Here is a 23604-nt window from a genome sequence, read left to right as displayed (position 1 = left end):
TACTGTTGTAAAAATACATGCAGCAGATTTTCTGAATTTCCAGCTTTCACTTTTTAAAAAGTCTCTAGCCCCTTCCATTGCAGAGATATAAGGGAAAAAGCATATCTGCTCAACGGACTGAGCTAGAGACTTACTTTTTTAAAATGAAAGCTGGGAATTTAGAGAATCTGCTGCATACATCATAACAACAGTAGGTTGATATAATGTTATGAAAATGATTAAAATATATAGAAAAACAAAAAAATATGCACATGGGAAAAATCTACTTAAAATCAGCTTCCAGAAGAAGATTGGGGTAAAAGTGGACTCAAAAGAACTGGGGAAAAAACAGGAAATCAAAAACAAAAAAAATGAAAACTGAAGGGAAAAAAATATATGTGGAAATTGGGGGATAAATTGAAGCAGTATGAAGTCAGAACCAGTGGGGAAAAACCTTGCAGAAAACCCCTATGCTTCTTAAAGATACATTTAATGAAATAACTTAAGCAACTGCAATAGTTTAATTTTGTCAGTAGTCTGAATATATCATTTATTCTTACCAGAAGTTGAAGACAGAATGTTAACTATAGCCACTTGGGTGTCTGACAATGCTTCTTGATATGAGAAGTTTGCCAAGAACCACTAGGAGATTAAACAATAAATGTTAATATAATAGTTGGAATTTTCATCCTGTGATTTTTAATTTCCACACTTTGTTAAAACACACACACATCATAAAAGTCCAGAGCTATACCAATAATATATCTATTTTTAGCTTATATTAGGGGACAAGAAAATAAAATCAACATAAAATAGAAAACAATTTGGACCATGAATATACAAACATTGGTCTTTTTGGCTTTAAAATTTACCAGGATGCTTTGGAAATAGTAACTTTTTATGTACATCCAGACTGAAATCATTTTGTTACTTTTTATGACTGTTGCACCAAATTATGAACAAGTTATTTATGCTTAAATCTCATTGAAATATATTACTTAGTTCCAAAGAAGCTGTGCCACTGATTTCAGTAAGTTTTAAAGTAGGACTCTATATTATGACCTCTTTAAATGTGATATAAGATTATTTCTCTTTAAACTGAAACATAAAATAGATTACTACACCATACCTGAGCATCACAGAAATGAAAAAGATACAAAGTTCCTCATATCATATGTAATTTTATTGTAGATACCATAAGTGAAATTTTGCTACTGCTGTGCTAATAATGGATACACTGTACTGTCACATCTACACTTGAAACGGAACAAATAACATTTAAAGTATAAAAGATCTATTGCGTTTTGCATTCTCACCTTTAGTTTTGAACTTATTTTATCTAGAGGACAGTTCACAGTTGGAAACTTTAATCTGCCTGATTGAAACTGGCCACCACATTTTAATTAATGAAAGTTAAGTATATATGTTTTTAAGGCCATTGTGATGCATTGCTGTAAGAGGTTAAAATATTAAATGATTTTTCCTTCAAACAATTAGAAAGTGTTTTAGTTAAAATGTAAATGTACTGACACTTCATCAAATCTCAAAAGTCTGAGATTTTGCTACCTTGCACATTTATTTAATTTTAAACAATTAATATCTTGTCAAATAATTAACTGGTGAATATCCACAGAAGTTACCACTTTCTGAGTTGAATTTCAAAGTTTTAAAAAAAATTAGTTCAACCCATACTTTTTAAACAAACATTTTAAGAGTGTTGGGCTACTATGTTGAATATTTAAGATATACAAAGAATATGAATAGGGATAAAACTTTTTAAAATATCTGAGTTTCAGTATTTTTTATTCAAAACGATATTCAATAAAGAATAGGAAACATACCACAAAGCAAAAGAAAAAGCTGATTTTGGCTACTTGAGATGCAGTAAGCTTCCCTACAGCTTTTAATATAGACTCTTGCTCCTTAAGTGTTGGATAAGACATACGAGACAGCTTTGCTTCCAATGCATGGCTTGATGGGAGTTGTCGAATTTCCATAATATTACTAAATCTTACACGAGGCTTTTTGGGAGCTTTAGGGGGAGGGGAAAAAAGAGAAGTGATATGTTATATGTATTATACTAGAAAAGAAAAATAGTTTCCAAATTTATGGCCTGACTTGTATTGTCCAAATGACATTTCAAAGCATATACCCATGTTTCACTAGTTTGTATTACTAGCATTTATTAATGCTAGATCCAAAGTTTGCTAGTATCAGAAGTATAGCTATACATTTAATGCAATTTCTTAAGAAGCAGAAAATGAAAGATGCAATTTAGATGTTTTCTTATCAAATGCATTCACTGTACTCAGGAAACACACCATACTTCCTGGTTGTAAAGGCAGCTGCTTATCTTTCATAAATTTAGTACTCAGAAGAACCTCCCCCCCTCTAAAAAAATCTGATGTTACATTTTTGCCTAAAAACCTCTGACCTATCTTAGGTATGGCTACTACACCATCTTGTGGTAAACCAATAGAAGGCTTACGTAAGCCACTAGTTTATAACTTAATTATTTCTAGTTCTAGGTGTTTAATTCCTAAAAAAGCAGCCCTAGCAATTATAAGTTCCCAGATTTGAGGTTACAACTTTTACTCTTCAAAAGCATACATACAAGGAAGGAACTCAATGCAAATAAGGGTCCTCAAATAATGTGCTCTGTGCTTCAATAGTCCAAAAAGAGATGTCATTACAATGTTTATATTAATATGATAATTCTTTGACTAAGGGCTATTTCTTTGTTTATGAATATATCAAAATCATCTACATTATAAAACTTTGAATGCTTTAATTTGAAATAAGCACTATCATGTTTTAGGACATAAGTGAAGCACAAGACTAAGTTATTGGGCACAGTAAAAAAGCTACCACCTGTGCTCTCATTCAGTGTTAAACAAAATTTGTACATTGAAGTTTTGAAGAATTTACTTACGTTTTTCAGCATCATCGTTAGTGCAGCTGCTTTTTTCATTTGGCAAGTCATGAAACTTTACAGGAACATATAAAGGTTCACTCTGAAAGGCATAAACAGCTCCCAGTTGACAAAACTAAAAATTTACTAAACTTGCTATCTTATAATAAATCTATTAGGAAAAGATTGATAGTAATAAATCATACCGTAGTTAGAAACTGAAGGGATTTATCAATTTATTTGCTTTCATGGGAATATCATATATTTGAACTGTACATGTTTTAAAGATCACTCTGCAAACATAGGACTGTACAAGGTTTACATAGCAACTACCCATGTTACTTGGTATTCCTTCCCCCCAGCAGCTATCCTTGGGGTCACAGGAACCACATGAATTCAGCAGGGATAGTCAGAGGGGATAGAGAAGGAGGGAGAATCATTCCCCTGTCTCTTGTAAGAGCAATAAAGATGGAAGAGAAAGGAGGGGGAGATTTCACCTCCTTTCCCCTCCCCACTGCAGCCTCCTGATTCATGTGTTGGGACCAGGGCTTTTTTTCAGTGGGAACGCGGTGGAAAGGAGTTCCGGCACCTCTTGAAAATGGTCACATGGCCTGTGGCCCTGCCCCCTGATCTCCAGACAGCTGGCATGGGGGGCAATCTAAACTCCCCTCTGTCTGGAGATCAGAGGGCGGGGCAACCGGCCATGTGACCATTTTCACCAAGGGCGATTTAAACTTTAAAAAACTCCCCCCTCGTTCCAGTTGACCCAAAGTGACATCATTGTGCAGTCCTGAGTGCCACCACCTCTTTTCCCAGAAAAAAGCCCTGGTTGGGACTCACATCACATTAAGGAATCTATGAATTGCAAGGCAGGGGTGGGGAGCAGGTGTAAGAAACCAGGCGTTTTGAACTTACGGCTTCCTGGTTGTATTTTTTTAACTGGCCGTGCCTAATTCTAACCAACATGCAATGCTAGCTTGCACCCAGTATAACTGACAATGTGTTTCTTATTAGTAGCTGATCTTTGTTTTATGGAATTGCTAGGCTGAATGCATTAAAGTATAGGTCAGTGATTCTGGGGGTCACTGCATCCCCTTGGAAGGCCATGAAAAGATAAGCTACAACAAACAGATGAGTCTACTCCAATATTTGCAGTGAACACATGCTACAAGATACTTTCCCAGTTTTCTCTTTGGCCAAAGTTTCCACTTCTGTATTTAGCCAAATATGCTGTTTTTGGCAATGTTGAAGAATCAGTTTCTGGGGTCACGCCAGAACAGGCATCAGCAGCGAGGGACAACAATCACACATACCCATTTCACTGAACTGCCTCCTCCTGCTAATCAGCTGGGGATGGGTGGGCAGAGGCTGGAATTGCTGGAATATTGCCCACCATAAGTAGGCACCTGGCAAGCCTGTGACAGGGGTGCTGGAGATAGTCCTCGGTTAATCTCCAAATCAATACACATTACCTTCACAAGGACAGTGGCACTGGACTGTGTTGGAATTTTCCCATAAAAAAAAAATTAGTGCCTGCTCATGCCACCCCAACCCACCACAGTAGATTATGCTGAGAGTGGATGACTGACTCATGATTCCCCATTCTTGGCAGTCATGATTTGAACCTGGGTCTCCCTGATCATTAGGTGGCTTCTGCTGAATAGTAGTGAGTCATCAAGTGGTCACCACCACTGTGACTAGGTAAGTTATACAAGTTGTGTAGTAGTAGTGAGCTGCCCGGTGGCTGCTGCCAGACCCTGCCCTGGTGAGTTCTTCTGCCAGGGCATGGGGAAAGGCAATAGGGGTAGCCTGAAAGGCCAAAACAGCCCTGGAAAAACGGCCCTGCCTCTTCCTGACAGAAACCAAGGCTTGAGGGCCGATAATACTTGTGGTTGCCTAGCAACACCAACAATGATCACGAGGAAGGCATTTGTTTCTCAAAGCTATACGAGGTGCTTCTAGTATTTGGAGGATTAACTCCTCAATGTATTTTTTGTTTGTTTAGATTTCAGATCCTTCTGCAAACCTGGGCCTTTTCTCAAATTTGTAGAAAGATTTGTCTCATCTGCCCATGCCCCCAATTTCTGGCTTCAAGTATTGGGCCAATTGAAAATTAGATATATTGATGTTGACTGACTCTATTAATGAATTATTGAGTTAAATCACAAGTTCAGTGGAATTCCAAGTATTTCTGTTCTTTCGTAATTCCCATCCCTGCAAGTTTTTCTGTTTCCAGAACAGATGTACCTTAATAAAAAGGTGACAAACTAGGTTGCATTTGCACTGCTAGGCTACACCTTCATGTGAGGCTGCCATAAGAGTGCTGCACAGATATGCTATCCAACTGAGCATCGATGTGCTTTTTGCACTGACAATTCTAAAATAGATATATTCACTCTAAGAAAAGATTTTGGAGGTCGTAGATGGCCTTCTTTCTTATAGATGAGCTCTCCTTCCAAGTGTCTGTCTACTGCCCAGACCTGCAAGTTCTTGGGAGCAGTTCCAACTATATGGAATGCTCTCTGTGAAAATGTAGAGGATTCCATGTTAGCTTCCAGATATGATGAAAGGCTGTCCTGCTTAGACAGGAGTTTGGATTGTATTATGAGTGGATAAGAGTGGTAGCGAGCTATTATTCTTAACTTAATGTTTGAATAAGTAATTTAAATTTTAGCCACCAATTCATTTAATTAAAAGAACCTTATTCAACTGCTCACATACCTTCAATATTTTTCTATGATCAAACTTAACATATCCTACTGAACTTGAAAAATGTGTGCTCAAAGAACATATACAATTTTATTTCACAACGCTTATTCTTATTCAAACGATTATTATATGCCTTATCCAGGCTTCTGTGAGTTTTAAGACATGCTAACTAACAGTACAACAGATATTAACAAAAGTTTCACTGAATCACATCAAAGTTAGAGACCTTACCAGAGAACTATTTACAGCATTGTCAGTTGTACATGCAGCAAAATAACCTTCAGCATCTGCAAACTAATTAGAGATGTAATACTTAAAATTGAACTATGACAATACTACCAGCAGGTAGACTAAAAATGGAAAGCTTGTTTTTACTAATAGACGTTTGTGAACCATTAGCAGTATTCAGGCAACAAATAGTTTTTTGACTCAAGACTTACACCCCTACCTCCAGGGCAACTGGCTAGCCCCTGTGTGAAACAGGATGCTGATGTTCCACTGGTCTGATCCAGCAGGGCTCTTCTTGCATTTGTCTGCCCTCACTTCTGGCCTCAGTTACAACACTTAATTCCAAAAAGAGGTGAGACAAGCGTTTAGGTACCTCAGCCCATATATGAAAGGGAACTTGTGAAAGGTTGCCAGCTGCATCCATCAACCAATTATCCTTCCTGGAATAAGCTGCATGACAGCCTGAAGGGAACAGCAGTCTCATGGACAGCCAAACACAAATATACCTAATTTGTCCATCAGGTACAAGTTGAATTTGAGAATAAACAAAAATTGTAATTTAAGTATTTTGTTCCACTAACACAAATTTAAATGGAATAGAAGCTATTCAGACAGCACCCTAGGGAACTCCAGCTGGTTATGAACTACCTCAGTGTTATTTCCTAGTTAAGATATGGAAAGCATGATATTGGGTTCGAGGAAGAATTAATTCAGCACGACTATATTTTAACAATAGAAATATTTTAAAAGAATGACTGTAGAGTGACTTAAGAAAAATACTCTCTCAGAGACATTTCCCAACACATCTTTTTAATAGGCCAATAAAAATATTTCAAAAGACGAATAACATAACAAAAAAGATAAACCACATGTCCAAGTACTGATTCTAGGCATAGATTAAATTTTATATCATTTATTCCATTTCAATTCCACTAAGATGCATTAGCACTACAATTACCACTTCTGTTTATGCAGTGATTCACTTTGAAATGTTACACTAATGAAAGCATTATTTCACTAAATGAACATCTGGGGATTTAGCTTATGTTAGTTTATGCAAGCTTTCCCCCCCAAACATATGCTTTGATTTTGTGTAATTTGCCGAAGCCACAATGTTGGGAAAATTATTAAACTGAAAGACACTTACAAAAGCTGCATGTCTGCCACGAAACCCACGTGTGCACTGTTGCCTCCATGGTTTCCAAACAATAAATCCCAAGAGATAAAGAACAAACATGGATGTTTTTGCAAATGTGCTGAAAAATGGTTTATTGTAGTTTTTGAAAACGTACTGTGAAGGAAGGGAGAAAAAGGTAACCATCATTAATAAAATAAGGTATATCCTATAACTGGTAAGGCTTTACTACTCTGCTGTTCTGTGCCACAAGAAAATTACAGTCAGCAGCTCATCATTCATAAACTTACAGAACAAAACACACAGCAAAGAAGGGGAAACTGTGGATTTACAGATTAGGAAACAGCATACAAGCTTTGCATATAAATGTCACATTCTTGAATCACTAGCTCCCAACTTTACAAGCCCTGATACACAAAGAGTAAAACGACAGAGATTTAAGTGAGCCAGAACATGGCTTTATCACATTTTCAAACAATACAAAGCTTGCAGTAGAATATGGCTGTAGTAGCTACTGGCCCCTGCAACTGATCCACTCTGGATCCAAGGAGATGGGGGCAGACAGAAGCTAAGAACTTCCTGGGGTTCAGCTGAGGCCCAGTCTTCTAGCTCCCGACTGGGGAAGGGTGAGTTGGAACACCTTTCTTCCCTAGCACAAGATTTAACCAACAATGTTCCACAGTGTTGTGTGTTATCAGCCATGCTATTTAATATCTATACAAGGTCACTGACCAAGTTATATATTTCTTACACTAAGCATCAAGAACTCCCCACCACTGATCAAGGCCATTGACTTTCTGCTTGATCAAGCAGCCAGGACCCAAGGTGAGACTTAATTCAAAACAAGACAGAGGTTTCCATGTTGGGAAATTCTACCCTAAACAATGTAACATAACTAAGCACTAAAACTTTGCCTTTTAGGCTTTGCTATTTCAAAACTGGATTTTTTGCTGACATTAAGAAGCAGGACTGGAAAGATTAACTATATTTAATTATCATTCACATCAATGTCAGGAAAGGCCCCTGGCTGAGTAAGAAATGCAGGTTGTTGAGTATGAATATTTATCCGGTATCAGTCTGCCAGGTTCTAGCAAGCAAGCTAATGTACATACATTTACTGAGAGGGCATTAACTGTAACCTATTATCACAGAGTAATGTTACATTAAAGTCATACTACTACCACATTGCAAAATAATACTTACTGCTGTAAGTTCAGATGAAGCAACCCAAATCACATCAACAAGAAGAAGAATGACAATTCCAAGAGCCATCCGTCTACGCTGTGTGGGAGAACTGCTTTGCGAGCTCATTCGGTTCATGATAAAAACCCACACCATCTGTAATCTATTGTACAATATCAGTACAAGTTAGTTTTTTAATTGCACTGCTAATGGGTTTCTACAGGGTGGGGCAGATACTCAAATATTAGGAAGCTAAATTTTAAATTAATAGCTAATCTGCACATGAAAAATCTTGCATTATTCAATAAAGATATTCATCTTAACTATGCAACAGTGACATAGCTATTTCTCCACTATTCAAGTTAGCATTTTCATTGACTATGTATGTTTATCTATAGTGAGTTAACACAATGATGGTGTGGACCAAGATTACAGCTAAGTCCGTATGTCATTGCAATGGCAGTGTGGAATGTTCAACTGTATAGTGAAATAATGATCAACTATTTAAAATATTTGTTAGAACTATTTACAAAAAAAGATTATACCATGATAAATTAAAAGAAAAACACAATCTGATGTAATTGAACAATGAAATAACTGAGTCATTGACTTGGATCCACTGGTGATTTCTATTCACAGAGCATGAGTTCTGCCTCCTTCCATTGGAGCCCAAACTGCCTCCCTTTCTGGAAGGTCTGCTGTGGGAGGTGGGAAATGGTGGAAATTTGTTCCCTCTTCCATCACTGCAAATATGCCATGGGATCCAACCCACTGGCTAGTGTCCAACAATAATACAGAGTAGCACCTATCACAAGCCGCCGCCGCCTGAACCTCCGGGGCATTGAGGAAGGCCAGAGCTGCCTCCTCCGGCTCTTCCTGCCCCTCAAATGGCTGCGACGTGCCAGCGCCACAGCAGCAATTTGAGGGGCAGGAGGGCCTTCTCCGCCTCCTCTGGCCCTGCCTGCCCTTCAAATGGCCGCTGTGGCGCCAGCGCACCACGGCCATTTGAGGGGCAGGAAGGGCCAGAGGAGGCTGCTCCGGCGTTCCCCAACACTTCACAGGCTTAGGCAGCGGCAGTGGCTGCCAACAAGGTAGGTGGGGTGGGTGGGGGTGGGATGATGTTTAAAGGGCCCCGCTGCTGTTTGGAAGCAATGGTGGGGCCCTTTAAACTCAGCCCCGAAGATTTCCGAAAGCTTCAGAAAGCTATGATTCGAGATTTCCGAATCGGGGCCAGCATGCCCCTATTCTGGATATCCAGAATCTTTCCGGATTGGCTCCGCTTCGGGTATTTTTACCCAAAGCGAATACCGAACCACACAGCCCTAGTTGGGATGTGATGCAGCACTTTGCAGGTTTTAATCTCACTACTGCCACGAGCTCAGTAGGTGGTCTTGGGTAAGCCACTCCTCTCAGCCCCAGCTCCCCAGCTGCACTGAAGGGATAACAACACCACTCTGAATGGACCTGTCCAGAAGAATGGTATACAAATGAACTGTTATTATTATTATTTTTAACAAACAGCCTACAGTGGAAGTGTTCACCATCAGCTACCTTCTAATACTGCACCAAAGAAACTGAAAGCTCCCTGCGACTGCATTAAACACTAGAAGATACTTCAGGTAACTCTTACATCCTTTCTAGTTTGACATAAGAATCTGAATGGGCTGTTCTACTTTGTTACACTGATAATATTACATAGGAACAAGGTAACTATTAGAGAGCACAACTGCTTTACAATACTAGTCATACCTGCTCTGTAACCTTTTTAATGTTGAATGTAAAAACTGGAACTGGATGAGCTTCATGCCATCACGTTAAGATGAAGTCTGTCCCCTGAAATATAAAGAAATAAATGGTGATGAAACCTACATGTGTTTCTAACTTTGTGGTAGCTTCAATATACACATATCGGCTTATTCTTTAAATCACATTATTCACCATTTTCCAGAATCTGCACCCCAACAAAGTCAACAGCATATCCAGCACAGTAAAGACAACCACCACCATGCAACGTGTCAAGGCAACACAGCTGCACACAAATACAGGCTGTTATTGAATAAACATTAATTGGATATCTTCAATCTGCTGTCACTAACTGAATATCAGCTATTCTTAACTAAACATTTATTATTTACTGAATATCTACAACATCTATCTGCTGCTATTAATTTAATATCTGTTGCTTGCTACTAATTATTGCTGCATTAATTAATTAGAACATTTATTTTGACTAAAGATCAGCTATTGATAACAAAGTTTGATAACATTTTGTGGCTTGATAGAACAATGGAAGAATATGTGAATGAATGGTCTCAAGTTTACTCTGAGTTCTATGCTTCAACAGAATTTTTATAAGATGATGTATTGGTGGTATATGTAGGGCTCATTTTGAGGGGGAATGCGGAGGAATGCAGTTCCAGCAGTTCTCCAAAGAGGTCACATATCAGGTGGCCTTGCCTACCTGACTCTCGGCCATTTTGGGCCTGTTTCGGCCCGGACTGGGCCTCTGATGGGTGGTGGATCACTCTCCTGCTCAGCAGCAGCCCGATCCTGACCATTTTGGGCCCCTTTTCACCATTTTGGGCCCAATTTCAGCCCTGAATGGCCAGGATTGGGTCCAAAACAGCCAGGATAGGTGATGCCAGGGGTGTGTGGCACATGCAAATCAGTTATGCTAATGACACACTTCCGGTGATGTCAGGGGACGTGGCATATGCTGATGAGTTATGCTAATGAGTTGTGCTAATGAGTTCCTCCAGCTCTTTTTCTACTAAATGATCCCTGGGTATATGTCTCAAGAAAAATTAGCTAAAATGTATAAAAATATTTTAAATAAGTGTGAACAGCATGAAAGGACATTTTATCATCTTTGGTGGACTTGTAACAAAGACAAAAAAAATTGGACTGAAATTCACATGTTAATACAGAAAATCTTGAAGATTAATATATAATTTAGACCAGAAGATTTTTTGTTAGGTCTAATGTACCGACTGCTAGAAAATAGACACGGTATTTTATATTCTTATATATGACAATGGCAGCAAGGCTACTATATGCTTAAAAATGGAAGAAGTCTGATATTGCCTACAATAGAGGAGTGGATTGTGAAGATGATGGAGTTAGCTGAGATGGCTAAACTTACTGCTTTGATCAGAGAGAAGACATTGTCCACATTTATAACAAACTGGAAACCTCTTATTGACTTTGTGTGTGAAACCTAAAAAAATGAACTGATAATTTGTGGTTTTGAAGTATGTGTGTGTGGGGGGGAGGACTATAGAAAAAAATGAGAAGCTTTATTCTGATAACAAGAGTACAAGTGTGAATTTTGTAATTATGCTGATATCTGTTGTAGAGAAAACAGAAAGTGTTTCCTATATATTTATCTTTAAAAAATGTCAAATTTCCTGGATGGATTTGACGAAGGTGAAGTTATTATAAGGGAATACAGCAATGGTTATATGAACATACTGAAAGGACCTATCAAGTAAGAGACAAAGGGATTTTAAAAGAAAACTGTATATACGTTCTGCCATATGAATGAAAAGGAATACAGAATCTGACAAGATTGGGAACATACTCCAGAACAGATTCACTTTTTCACTTTGCCTAGTGTGCTGCTGAAGATACTATATTACTGAAAGCATTCACATCACACCATAAAATATGAATGGAGAAATAAACCATACTATTTTGCCAGGGAATTAAATATGTTACTCAGAGAAAGAAATATTAAGAGGGGGGGAAAGACAGAGAATTACAAGCCTTTCCTAAATTCATCTCACAAGAAATCTAGATGGAAACAAAGAAAGAACTGAAAGTTTGTATAAGCAACGGCTCCCAGACTCACCTGGGGGACTGGATTGTGGGCGTTGCGGGGGAGGCAAGTGGGGAGATGGCATGGTGGCTGCCATGTTGTGGGGGGGCGGGGAAAGACCAGGGACCAGGGGTCACGCCCAGGTTCATCCGGTGCAGCCCCTGGCCTGGGAAGCTAGCCCCCACCCTTCAGCACTTGGCCCATGGCAGCATCACGCCCAGCCCTCCCTTTTGTCACAACTTTGGAGTGAGTAGGCTGCGTATTGGGCATTGGGCACTGATCCGTTTGGGGGGGAAACAGGGCCCTCAGGCTCAGTTTCCTTATTATGGGGATCCCCATAAGGGGTCTGGGGAGTGAGGAATGGCTGGTGCATGCCCAGTCGGGGGCTGGCAGTCCACCTCACTCCCAAGTGGCAAGGGATGGTTCACAGTGGGGTGTACATCCACGTGGCATCCCACTGTGTACACCCATGTGGCATCCCAGTGACTCTCATTCCATGGTTACCCCCTCAGCATGGGTCTGAGGGGGTGTGTGGGTCATTGGCTTGGCAGACAGGTCAGCCAATGCTCGGATCTGTGCCCTATGCGCGCCTTTGCTCCCTGAGCTGTAATCTCAATAAAGTTGCAGCCTCTTTACCTCCAGTACTGTGTCTGTGTGTTCTGTCACCATGCCTCCTCCCCACTGTCCTCCCCCACTCAGCACTCGCCTGCAACAGGTACATTTATAGCAATTTCCACATCACAGCAGAAGAAAAGATTTTTGTAATTAAAAGATTTGACAGCCGAGATAAAGAAATTGGACACACAACGTTAAAAATTCTATGAAGGAAATTATGGATGAGTGGGAAGGAATAGAAAATGTAGAAACTAAACTGTTATGTAGAAAAAAACATGATTGTCACTGAGCCTTTAGAAAAGATGGACACATTAGATAAAATGCACATGTCTAGGCTGGTGACAAGAAGTACACATAAAAAGGAGAATTCTTTATTGTAAGTCTACAAGATGATACAAATGCAAAATTAAAGAGTGGAACAAAAATTTTATTTAAAAAAAATGTGTGACAGGGAAGCCCCAGGTTCACACAAGGAAGTTTTATAAACGAATGAAACCTCCCACCAGTCATTCTGTTAGGGATTTTGTTTGTTAAACTTCACATATATGACAGAAGGGATTTAAAGACTAAAAAAGGTGTGTGCATATGTACACACACAAGACTTGGATTTTATCAAACATATATAGAAACTCTGATGCTTGTGTTAAAGTAAAGGAAGAACAACATTCCCAAAATCCTGGGGAGAAGCAAAAATCGTAGTGATTTCTAAGGAAGGCAAGAAGCCACTGACAAAAGAAACGTAGAGTCCAATTTCTTCATTAAACTAGGAGTAATAAACCACAACTAAAGTCCTAATGAGCAGGATGAATAAACATTCCCCCCCCCCCCCAAGATGTATGTACAGGCCAGACCAGTTTTATTAAATGAAGAAGTAAGTAGGTAATATATATGATCAACAGTACTAATATCAGTGGGGTATGTACTGGGTTTTACTGATACCAAAAAAAACATCTGACAAAGAAATTCAAATTGGATTTAGGAACAGATTTTATTAAAGGGATTAAACATATGTATGATGCACATACACATTTAATACACACACAGGCAAGAGTAGCAGTAAATGCTATACTGTCAATATAAATGCAATAAGAATTTTTTATTCATGAAAGAATGTGAGAGACTATGTCCTTTACTGCTCTTCATGTATGCAATAGGAGGGAGGAAAATAGTGAAAAGAACATCTTTATTGAAATATGCCTTTTCTCTTTGAGTTCCAGATGGTTCATGCAGCTTGGGCATGGCCAGAGGTGTGAGCTGTTGGGCGCCAAAGAGCTCTTAGCCTGGGGTTCGCAGCCTCCCATCTTTGAACAAAGCAACCAATGAGAGCAGGGCCAGATCAAGAATAGTTTTTGGTATCTTTGGTTGCCCTTTTATAACTTTTCCAGAACCGCCCCCCACCCCCGCAATCACCCAGCTGGGATCACACAAGTAGCAGGTGGCAATGTCAGCCCCTTTCTTCACCCAGCTGGGATCAGGATCAGAGCAGGTGGCAATGCCCACCCACCCCTTCACCCAGCTAGGATCAACAGCAAAGCAGGTGTCAACGCCAGCCCCCTGCCTTCACCCAGCTGGGATCAGGAACGGAGAAGGTGGCAATGCCCGCCCCGCCTTCACCCAGCTAGGATCAGCAGCGGAGCAGGTGGCAATGCTGCCCCCCTCCCATATTCACCCAGATGGGATCAAGAGCGGTGCAGGTTGCCATGCCTTCCCCCTGCCTTCACCCAGCTGGGATCAGGAGCAGAGAGGTGGAAATACCCGCCCCCCCCAACCTTCACTCACCTGCGATCAACGATCAGGTGACAATGCCCACCCCTGCCCTCACCTAGCTGGGATCAGGTGCGCAGCAGGAGGCAATCCCTGCCCCTCTTCACCCAGCCGGAATCAGGTGTGGAGCAGGAGGCAATGCCCGCCCCCCCTTCACCCGGCTGGGATCAGTAGCAGAGCAGGTGGCAATGCCTTCTCCCTTTCACCCAGTTGGAATCAGGCATAGAGCAGGAAGCAATCTCCGCCCCCCTTCACCCAGCTGGGATCAGAAGCAGAGCAGGTGGCAATGCCTTCCCCCCTTTACCTGGCCAGAATCAGGTATGAAGCAGGAAGCAATCCCCACCCCACCCCTTCACCCAGCTGGGATCAGTAGCGGAGAACAATGCCTTCCCCACTTCACCTGGCTGGAATCAGGCATGGAGCAGGAAGCAATCCCCATCCCCCTTCACCCAACTGGGATCAGAAGCGGAGTAGGTGGTAACGCCCGCCCCCCCCTTCACCTGGCCAGGATCAGGAGCAAAACAGGTGACAATGTCTGCCACCACCTTCACCCGGCCGGGATCAGGAAGAAACAATGCCCGCCCGCCCCTTTCTAGAGCCCGTGGTATTTTTTCCCACAACGGGCTTTGTTACTAGTAGATCTATATAATACTGGCTGTTTAGTTTTCAATCCGTTTCCTAATAACCCTTAGCACATAATTTGCCTTTTTCATGGCAACTAGTCATTGAAGTGACACTTTCTTTGAACTACTCAGCATGAACCAAAGATTCCTTGTCAATCACTGCCACTTCAGACTCCATCTACATTTGGATTTTCTGTCCTTATGTGCACCTCTTTAAACTTGCACTGAAGTTCATTTGTTCATCCAGTATGGACGAATCTTTCTGGAGCTCTTTACAATCTGTTTTGATCTTTATATATTCATTAACTGGCTATCATCTACAAACCTGATCACCTTGAATTCCACATCATTTATTAATAAAATAACACTAGCATCAATAATAATCCTTGCATAAATCCACTGTTTACTTCCCATCACTGTTCATTTACTACTCTGTTTTCTGTCATTTGAACAGTTTTTAACCCAAGAAACGACCTGTCCCCTTATCCCATGACTGCTAAATGTACTTAGGGGTCTTTGGTGAGGGTTTTTACACAAAGGTTTTGTGGAAGTACAAATATGCAATGCCTTGCAGATCTCTTCCGACCATGGGCCCTCTCAAAGTACCACAACAGAAGAAATATTTCTTTAAGATATGGTATATAATAGCCATGGGAAAATTAGCACAGTGTGCTTGAAATTAGACCTAATACTGAAAGTTTCATGAATGAAGCTCCCCAGCTTCCCCTTTCCGTGAAAATAGCAAGGGTGTATGGGTACCTGGACCAGGGCCATGGTTGATACCTCAATGAACAAGCAAGTTCACAAATGAGAAGGTGGTCCTTTAAAAAATCCTGCTCTCAGGATGTTTAGGGATTCACAGATCAAAACTCATTAATTCTGCACATTATTAGAATTAGAAGTATTGATTTCTATAGTTCTGTAGGTGAGTGAGTGCTCCACTGTATTTCAGTGGTTTTTCATATTACAACCCACATCTAATGTCATGGCCCAGTCTGAGAGTGAGGTCTCCTCTGGAGAAGAGGAGCCTCATGTAGCCAGCCAGGACTCCTTGGGAGAAGAGGAGCCCTGTGTAGCCAGCCCTAGCCCTGATTCAGCAGAAGCCAGCAATCAGGAGCAACAGCTGCTGGCTGATCAGAGCTTGCAGCCAACAGCTGAGAAACCAGCACCCTCTAGCTCCAACACCACAGGGGAAGCTCAGCCAGAGACTTCTACAGGTGCAGCGCAGCCAAGAGCCTCCCCCCCCCCCAGGTTCACCCACGCCCAAGGAACGCCGCAGGCAGCGCCAGAGACTGGAACTGCAGGAGAGACGGCGCAGTGCTCGCCTCTTGAGCCAACGCCAGCTGCTGGAGAGTGACGATGAGTAGCGTCAGGATGGAGCCCCAGCAGCTGGCTGAAAACCACGCCTGGCTATAAGAGCCAGTCTGGAAGAACTGCCGGGCGTGGAAGCAACGTGTCTACTGCCTGCAACCACTCCGTGCCCCGTGCCTGCTTTTGGACCTGACACTACCGGTAAATGACCTTGGATTGTACCTGACCTTGCTCTTGGACTCTGGACTCACTCCTGGCGTTATCTCGTGCTCTGACCACCGGTTTGACCTGGCTTTTGCTCTTGGAACTCCCCTCAGACTCTGGCATTAAGGTTTGGACTTGAACCACCCTGCTTGGGCTGGCCCAGCCCGTGAAATCTAAACAATGTACTTTTCAGGACCGAATTACAAAGTAAAATCCTTCCTGGTCTTTTAAGCCATTTGTGAGAACAATGTGACCCACTTTCAAGTCTCGATCCGCAGTTTGAAAACCAGTGCTAGAATAATTGAGAAGACTATATATTCGAGAATACAAATAATTTTTTAAAAATTCAGATCTATTAAAGTAAATATTCCTTATTAATGCAGCAGAGGCTTTTGTGTTCTCTCAAAAACAAAACACGACAATACTACTGTTCCATTCCTTTTGAAGAGGACTTTAATTACCCTGAAAATGCATGCACCATCTATCATTGCCCTAGGTGCATCTATATTATATGTCTGATGTTGCCACTCAGCATTTTGTGCAATCAGTATTAGCTTCATCATGTATTAATTATAGTTGTATACATTACATTAATTCAAAACAGTGTTTTAGAATAAATGAGATTCCATGATTTATTGGCATACAAACTCCTGATTTTCTTTATGCCAGTAATGTACAGCACATGGGCTAGATAGGAGAAAATTTACTAGTTCTTGGGCTGAATGAGAAATATGACAATGTGGGCTCACTAATTTTCTTTTTTAAAAAACAAAACACCAATCTCAAACAACATAGATTCACCTCAAATAGGGCTGCTTGAGTGAATTTAGCATTCAGTTTTCAAAAGGGAATCCATTCCACAACTATAATGCTATGTGTTTTGAGTCCACCCTCTCAAACCACAGAAGTACACATTCTTAAACTAGAATCCAGAGCAACGTGTATACGTGTTCTGCAAACATGGGATTTTTCTGCTCATGCCTTTCAATGGTAATTTCCAATGCTGCCACCCCACCCACCTGTGTAAATATTGGGGGTCATTTGAAACAGCACCCCACAAGAAACATAATGCTGATACTGGAAGAAAGATATTGGAAGAAAGAGTCCCCATATCAGTGCATGTACCCGTTTACTCTATATCTTGGCCACAGATACCTTGGAAAGTAGAAAAAACGAGGGACGGTTGGGAGAAAGAATAAAAGATGCTAACACCTTGCCTTTGGTTATTTGGCAACATTATATAAGCTAATTCCAACATTTTAACCAATTATTTTTAATAAATATGTAATAAAATTTGTAGAGTGAATACATATTCTTGAAAAAGTAGTTACATAATACAACTACCCTTACCTTTGGACTTCATTAGTGTCAGACGTATCTCATGGAAGATGATTTTGAGTTACATCTTCGGACATTTTCTGAAAAAAATTCAAAAAGAAATTGATCTTTAGCAACTCTGATGCTTTGCAGTATTTTAGAACTTAGCATTTTGCTCACTATTACGACCCTTTCATTACAAGATTATTCTAACTAAGATATTATAGTTTAAGAAAAAGTGAAGGTGTTTGATTCTCCAATCCTCTGCTTGAAGCTGGGTGACCTTGGGTCAGTCACAGCTTCTCAGAGCTCTCTCAGCCCCATCTACTTCACAGGGTGATTGTTGTGGGGATAATAATAGCATACATTGTAAACTGCTCTGAATGGGAGGTGTCATCCTGAAGGGTGGTATATAAATTGAATGTTGTTATTATTATTATAGCAAGATGCCATTGCTTAGTGGTATACACTGCACACAAAAGGTCCCTCCCAGGTTTAATTCCAGGCACCCCCAGTTAAAAAGGTAGATAAAGTGAAAGACTTCCATCCAAGACCCTGAAGAACTACTGACAATCAAGCAGACATAAGACTCAATATAAAACCCAACTTCATGTGTTCATGCTCAGACATGTGGAAATTATACAACATGTTTATTGGAATGTCTGTACGGATTGTATGAACTCACACTTTGTAATCTGCGTTGACTCTCAGTGAGAAAGGTAGATTATAAGTAATTTAAATAATAAATAAATGTCTTTTACATCCTGATCCTGAGTGACGAGGAGAGCAGAGAGAATCTGCACAACCTACATAAGTGATGTAGTGCTATATTTATGTCCATTCAGAGAACCAGATCACTCATACAAGTAGGAAAAAGTGATGGTCAACTGTCCATGTTCCACAAAAGAAGCAAACAGGTAGGATGGCAGAAGTTTCAAAATATATATATTCAATTCAGATACTTTACAAGCTCCAAAAGATTTTATTGACTAGCATTTCTAATACAAAAGTCTAATTCTTTATTCCTAGCACTATGCAAGCTACCTTCTACACAATAATTTTTAGCACATGATTGGCAAGGATATGTACAAAATAAAGTAAAACAGAACAACAGCGCCATATATCAACAACAGTGCCATATATCAAAGGAATTACTGATCAGATGGGAAAGCTTATGAAAAAGCATAACCTCCAAGCAGTATTCAGACCCACCCGAAAAATACAACAGATGCTACGATCAGCAAAAGACAGTAGAGACCCCCTCACCTCTGCAAGAGTATACCGTATACCCTGCAGCTGTGGACAAGTTTACATCGGGACCACAAAGCGTAGCATCCAGACAAGAATAAAAGAACATGAAAGACACTGCAGACTTGGACAACCTGAAAAATCAGCAGTGGCTGAACATAGCCTAACTAAAACAGGGCACAGTATCTTATTCCAGGACACCAAAATACTGGACAACACTTCCAACTACTTTGTCAGACTGCACAGGGAAGCCATTGAAATTCACAAGCATAAGGAAAACTTCAACAGGAAAGAAGAAACCTTAAGAATGAACAGAGCATGGTTTCCAGTTCTGAAAAACACCAGGCTAAGAAAACACTCCACACCCGACAATAGCCCTGCAGAGAAGATTAGCACATCAAGCACCAATCCATATGCAAAAGAACCTCCTCAGGATACAGTGAAGCCTCCCTCCATTAGCATTCCACACCCTGGGAAACTCTTACAGGATGACTCAGCTCAGTCCCACCCCTCCTGAGTAGATATAAATGACCTGCCACATCTTTTCCACACTGTGACACTGAGAGATCTCTATCTTTTGGTGCTACACCTCTGAAGATGCCAGCCACAGCTGCTGGCGAAACGTCAGGAACTACAATGCCAAGACCACGGCAATACAGCCCGGAAAACCCACAACAACCATCGTTCTCCGGCCGTGAAAGCCTTCGACAATACAACAGCGCCTGTTCTGACATAATCACCGTGAAGAACAAGGCCAGTTAGAAGATCTAATTCTGAATATGATTTAAATACCTAGAATCTGATTAACAATGCTTCTGTTTGTACTAAGAATGATGCCCTTTTCATTCCTAACCAAAAAATGAAAACTCCAGAGTACAAAATGAAAATGGCCATTCTTGTTAGGTTCCAAGAATAACTTGTACCATCCCAATTCCCATGAAACATGAGAAACATCAGTAAAGCACTGCACTGATAATGCAAACAGTTTCATTATTTTTTTTTAAATGTAGAAGATATTTTTCTATATGGGTAAATGACTGATAAACTATGGAAAGAATGGATAGGAAGATATGACTTCTATGCTTAAGTTATTTTATTTATTTTACTTCATTTATACCCTATCTTTCTTCCCAACAAGGACCCAAAGCAACTTACATTGTTCTCCTCTGATCCATTTTATCCTCACAATAACCCTGTGAGGTAGGTTAGGCCGAGACTGCGTGAGTAGCCCAAGGTCAACCAGCAAGCTTTCATGGCAGAGTGGGGATTTGAACCTGGGTCTCCCAGTTCCTATTCCAACACTCTAGATAAGTCCAGACATATTAAAACCTGAGTTTGCTGTCCTACCTTTATTCTTTATGCAACCTCATCCTATCAATGGGATTCATTTGCTTTAAAATGTGAATTGTTTATTTATTTTTACAGATCACCTTGAGAACAACTGTAACTGAAAGACAGTCTATAAAGTTTTCAGCAAATATGCATCAATACAGATATAAATTTTCCACATACTCTGAAATCATAAGGGGGGATTTTCTCTTTTCCTCAGGTGTAGCAAGCAGACAGAGGGTTATGTTTTTGAGAACTAGAGTATCTATAATGCTGAATACACCTTGGTTTGTTATTAAAACCAAAACTTATTTTACTACTGAGAACAAAATTTGCACCACTCACAATTCGGCATATAAAATTGAACTACTCAATATATTTATAAAACATAGAAGTATATATATATATTTATTTTGTTCACAGTTGCCCAAGACCTGCCCACCCTATGCTACCTAAGCATATGTATCAGTTTCAAATGGCAAAATGGGCTTTGCAGTTCCTTTCCCCACCTCCTTCTAACTTCATCTTCCATCAAGAAAGGGCAAGAAGCTGCTTGTTTTCATGTCTGTGAATCTCTCTACACAAGACATCTTACACAGGGATGCTCCTGTGACTTACTTTCTGTGTGGTCTTATATTCAGGTGTACTGTTTCCCTAGCTATGCATGTGTATTCACAATGATAGAACAAGTGAAAGATCTTTCACTTGATCCTACTCATGTAAGATGTCTTGTGTAGAGAGACTCTGTGTAAGGTTGCAAGTGAAAAGGTTGACCAAGAAGACAGACGTAAGATTCTGACTTCTATTATCTCTAAACTAGACCAAAGCTACTAAAGTCAGGCAATAATCACCAAGCAGGCAGTAATTTCCTGCATTTTCCTCCAATGAGAATAGTAACACTGTAAGTGTACAAAATGCATCTTGTATTTAATAAACAACAACGGTAATAACTACACTTGTACACCACTCTCCTGGACAGATTAGTGTCCCACTCAGAGCGGCAAACAAAGTCAGAGTATTATTATCCCCACAATACAGCTGGGGATAAGATGAACGGCTTGGGTGTTGTATTCCTCTACTATAAATACAGAAATTACCATAATCTAATACTGCAGACAGTCCTACATAAAATCATCATACTACACAGAAAGCATTTTGAATGAGCAAAAATCTTTAAAATATTTTCACATTCTAAAGAAGAAAACACTTCATATGATGTTTTTCCAATGTTCCCCCAAATTTTCAATTTCCCATTGGGGGAGTACACATCAGTCAATTAATCAGAGTTGATTCCCAAGAATGCACACAAGTGCAGCCTCAGTCTTTTGATTCCATGACATACTCTGTCATGGTACCTCAGCATCAGTAGACAGCCTTTATCTTGGCCTCTATCTGCTTTTAATTCTATGAGCAGCATGTTTCTATTACCGATTGACTTGCTCTGTGTGCTCAGATCAGCTCCCTTTAATATATTACACAAACTGTAACATTATATAAAGGTTGTATTTTAAATATAACATACAATGGGATGATAAAATGGAGATGGGAGCTGCAATGGAAACCACTCTGGGTCCCCATTAGGGAGCTAATGAATAAAAATACTTTCTCAGAATACAATATGGCAGAACTGGGGATGAAGAGACAGATAACAGAAGCATGGACTGCACTTCATGATGAAAGCAAAGTGTGTTGTATGCAGCCTCTTGCACCACAACATGACACAAAGACAAGATACTATTATACTATTTGCTGAAGTAAAATAGTGCTGTCTTGGAAACAAAACATGGCATACACAAACCAGCACACAGACTTGAACTGCAGGTATGCAGCCTGACCTAACCCTTCAAATATACCTCCTTCCTTTTTACAAGAAACACTCAGACAACCATCTCATGAAATATACTCTTTCAACCACACTCTGTCAACCTAACCTACCTCATAAGGTTGTTGGGAGAACAAAACGGATGCAGAGAGAACCTTGTATACATACGGCCCTGAGATCCCTGGGAATACAACAGTGTAATTATCCAATTCATAGGTACCAGTGTGTAAGGGGAAAAATCCAAACCCTGGGTGCAAAACAAATCCTACTTGTTACGTTTAGAGTTAAAAGCAGCTTTGCTCTTTTAAAAACCTGCCTTAAGAGGAGATCTGAGGGTCAAAAGAAAAGTGGAATTTTTTAAAAAAACAGGATCTTGGACAATCACGCGCACACATGGGGGATTGGGAAAGCGTGAGTGTTTACATGGTACATAAAAATTATATCTACAGCAACGTAAATACAGACAGACACACGGGGAGGACAAGGAGAATCACGCTCCTGAATACACCTCGCACAGCGCGAGAGAACGTGGCTTCCTCCTCCCACTCACTCGGCTGCAAAAAAGGAAGTAAAGGAGGATTTAAAGCCAACACTCACGGGTTCACCGAAGTCTACCTGGTGGTGTCACGATTACCCCACTACACAACTGGCGGAAGGCACGAACCTCCGTTCCTAATAAACAACGCGGCGTGAGTGGAGCTGAATAAAAGTTTATTTACACACGTTACTGGCCGAGATGGCGGCAAGAAGAGTTTATCGCTAACCTTTCCCATAAGGAGGAGGAGGAGAAGACATCACCAACTACCGCCTCTCCCCTCGAATCCTGTCTTCCCACCTTCCCTCCTTTACCACTCCGGAGACACTGCAGGGGCGACCACCTGGCACAGCGGTGGAGCGAGGGTGGTGGCGTGGAAAGCGCTTGACAGGGAGCTGCTGGAATCGCAGAGGCGCCTCCTCAGCGGGGCTGGAAAGCAGGAACAGCCCGCGTTTGTATACTCAGTGTAAGGCAAGCGAGTACCTGAGTCGCGTCTCGTCCTGGCTTTATTACCGGCGCCAGCCTCAAAAGCGGCGGCAGCCCCAACCGTCCCGCTCCTTCGCCACAGCCACAGCTGACTCGTCGCCGGACTAGCCCGCTCGCCTGGGCCGTCGTGAATCGATCGCCGAACAATCTACTCTCCCCGGTGGTCCTCGATTCGCTCGGTCCTCGATTCGCCACCTCTCACTGCCGCCGATTTCTCTTTCTCGCGCACGCGCAATTTTAAGAGCGTCCTATTAGGAGAGGCTGATGAAGGGGGAAAGTCACGCTGGGGAGAGGAGTCACGAGTGAATGCTTGCTTATGAGTCATTGGAAGGGGAAGGTTGATATTTTAGGGATTGTTCTTCTTTTTACTAAAATAGAGCGGAGGGGGG

The 23604-nt window shown here is 40.9% G+C and overlaps 1 protein-coding gene across 2 annotated transcripts in view; it reads right to left on the bottom strand.

Annotated features, from left to right (window-relative positions):
• Positions 1–23394, bottom strand: part of SLC35F5 (solute carrier family 35 member F5) — a 50522-nt gene extending 27128 nt beyond the window's left edge. The window contains exons 1-9 of one of the 2 annotated variants that reach the window (XM_054971176.1): positions 23213–23393; positions 17829–17896; positions 9894–9977; positions 8166–8307; positions 6975–7118; positions 5831–5893; positions 2912–2993; positions 1821–2011; positions 540–621 (exon numbers count right to left, since the gene is read on the bottom strand). In XM_054971176.1, the coding sequence (XP_054827151.1) occupies positions 540–621; positions 1821–2011; positions 2912–2993; positions 5831–5893; positions 6975–7118; positions 8166–8307; positions 9894–9949 (760 nt within the window). In that variant the 5' untranslated portion in view covers positions 9950–9977; positions 17829–17896; positions 23213–23393. Of the gene's footprint in view, positions 1–539; positions 622–1820; positions 2012–2911; positions 2994–5830; positions 5894–6974; positions 7119–8165; positions 8308–9893; positions 9978–17828; positions 17897–23212 lie in introns of both variants that reach the window. The other variant, XM_054971177.1, reaches the window with a different exon arrangement.
• Between the last annotated feature and the right edge of the window lie 210 nt (positions 23395–23604).

The sequence above is a fragment of the Eublepharis macularius genome, chromosome 2 (assembly GCF_028583425.1).
Source record: "Eublepharis macularius isolate TG4126 chromosome 2, MPM_Emac_v1.0, whole genome shotgun sequence".
In the NCBI taxonomy this organism is placed as follows: Eukaryota; Metazoa; Chordata; class Lepidosauria; order Squamata; family Eublepharidae; genus Eublepharis; species Eublepharis macularius.
The sequence above is the reverse complement of the archived record's forward strand: the minus strand, read 5'-3'. Positions and strand labels throughout refer to the sequence as shown.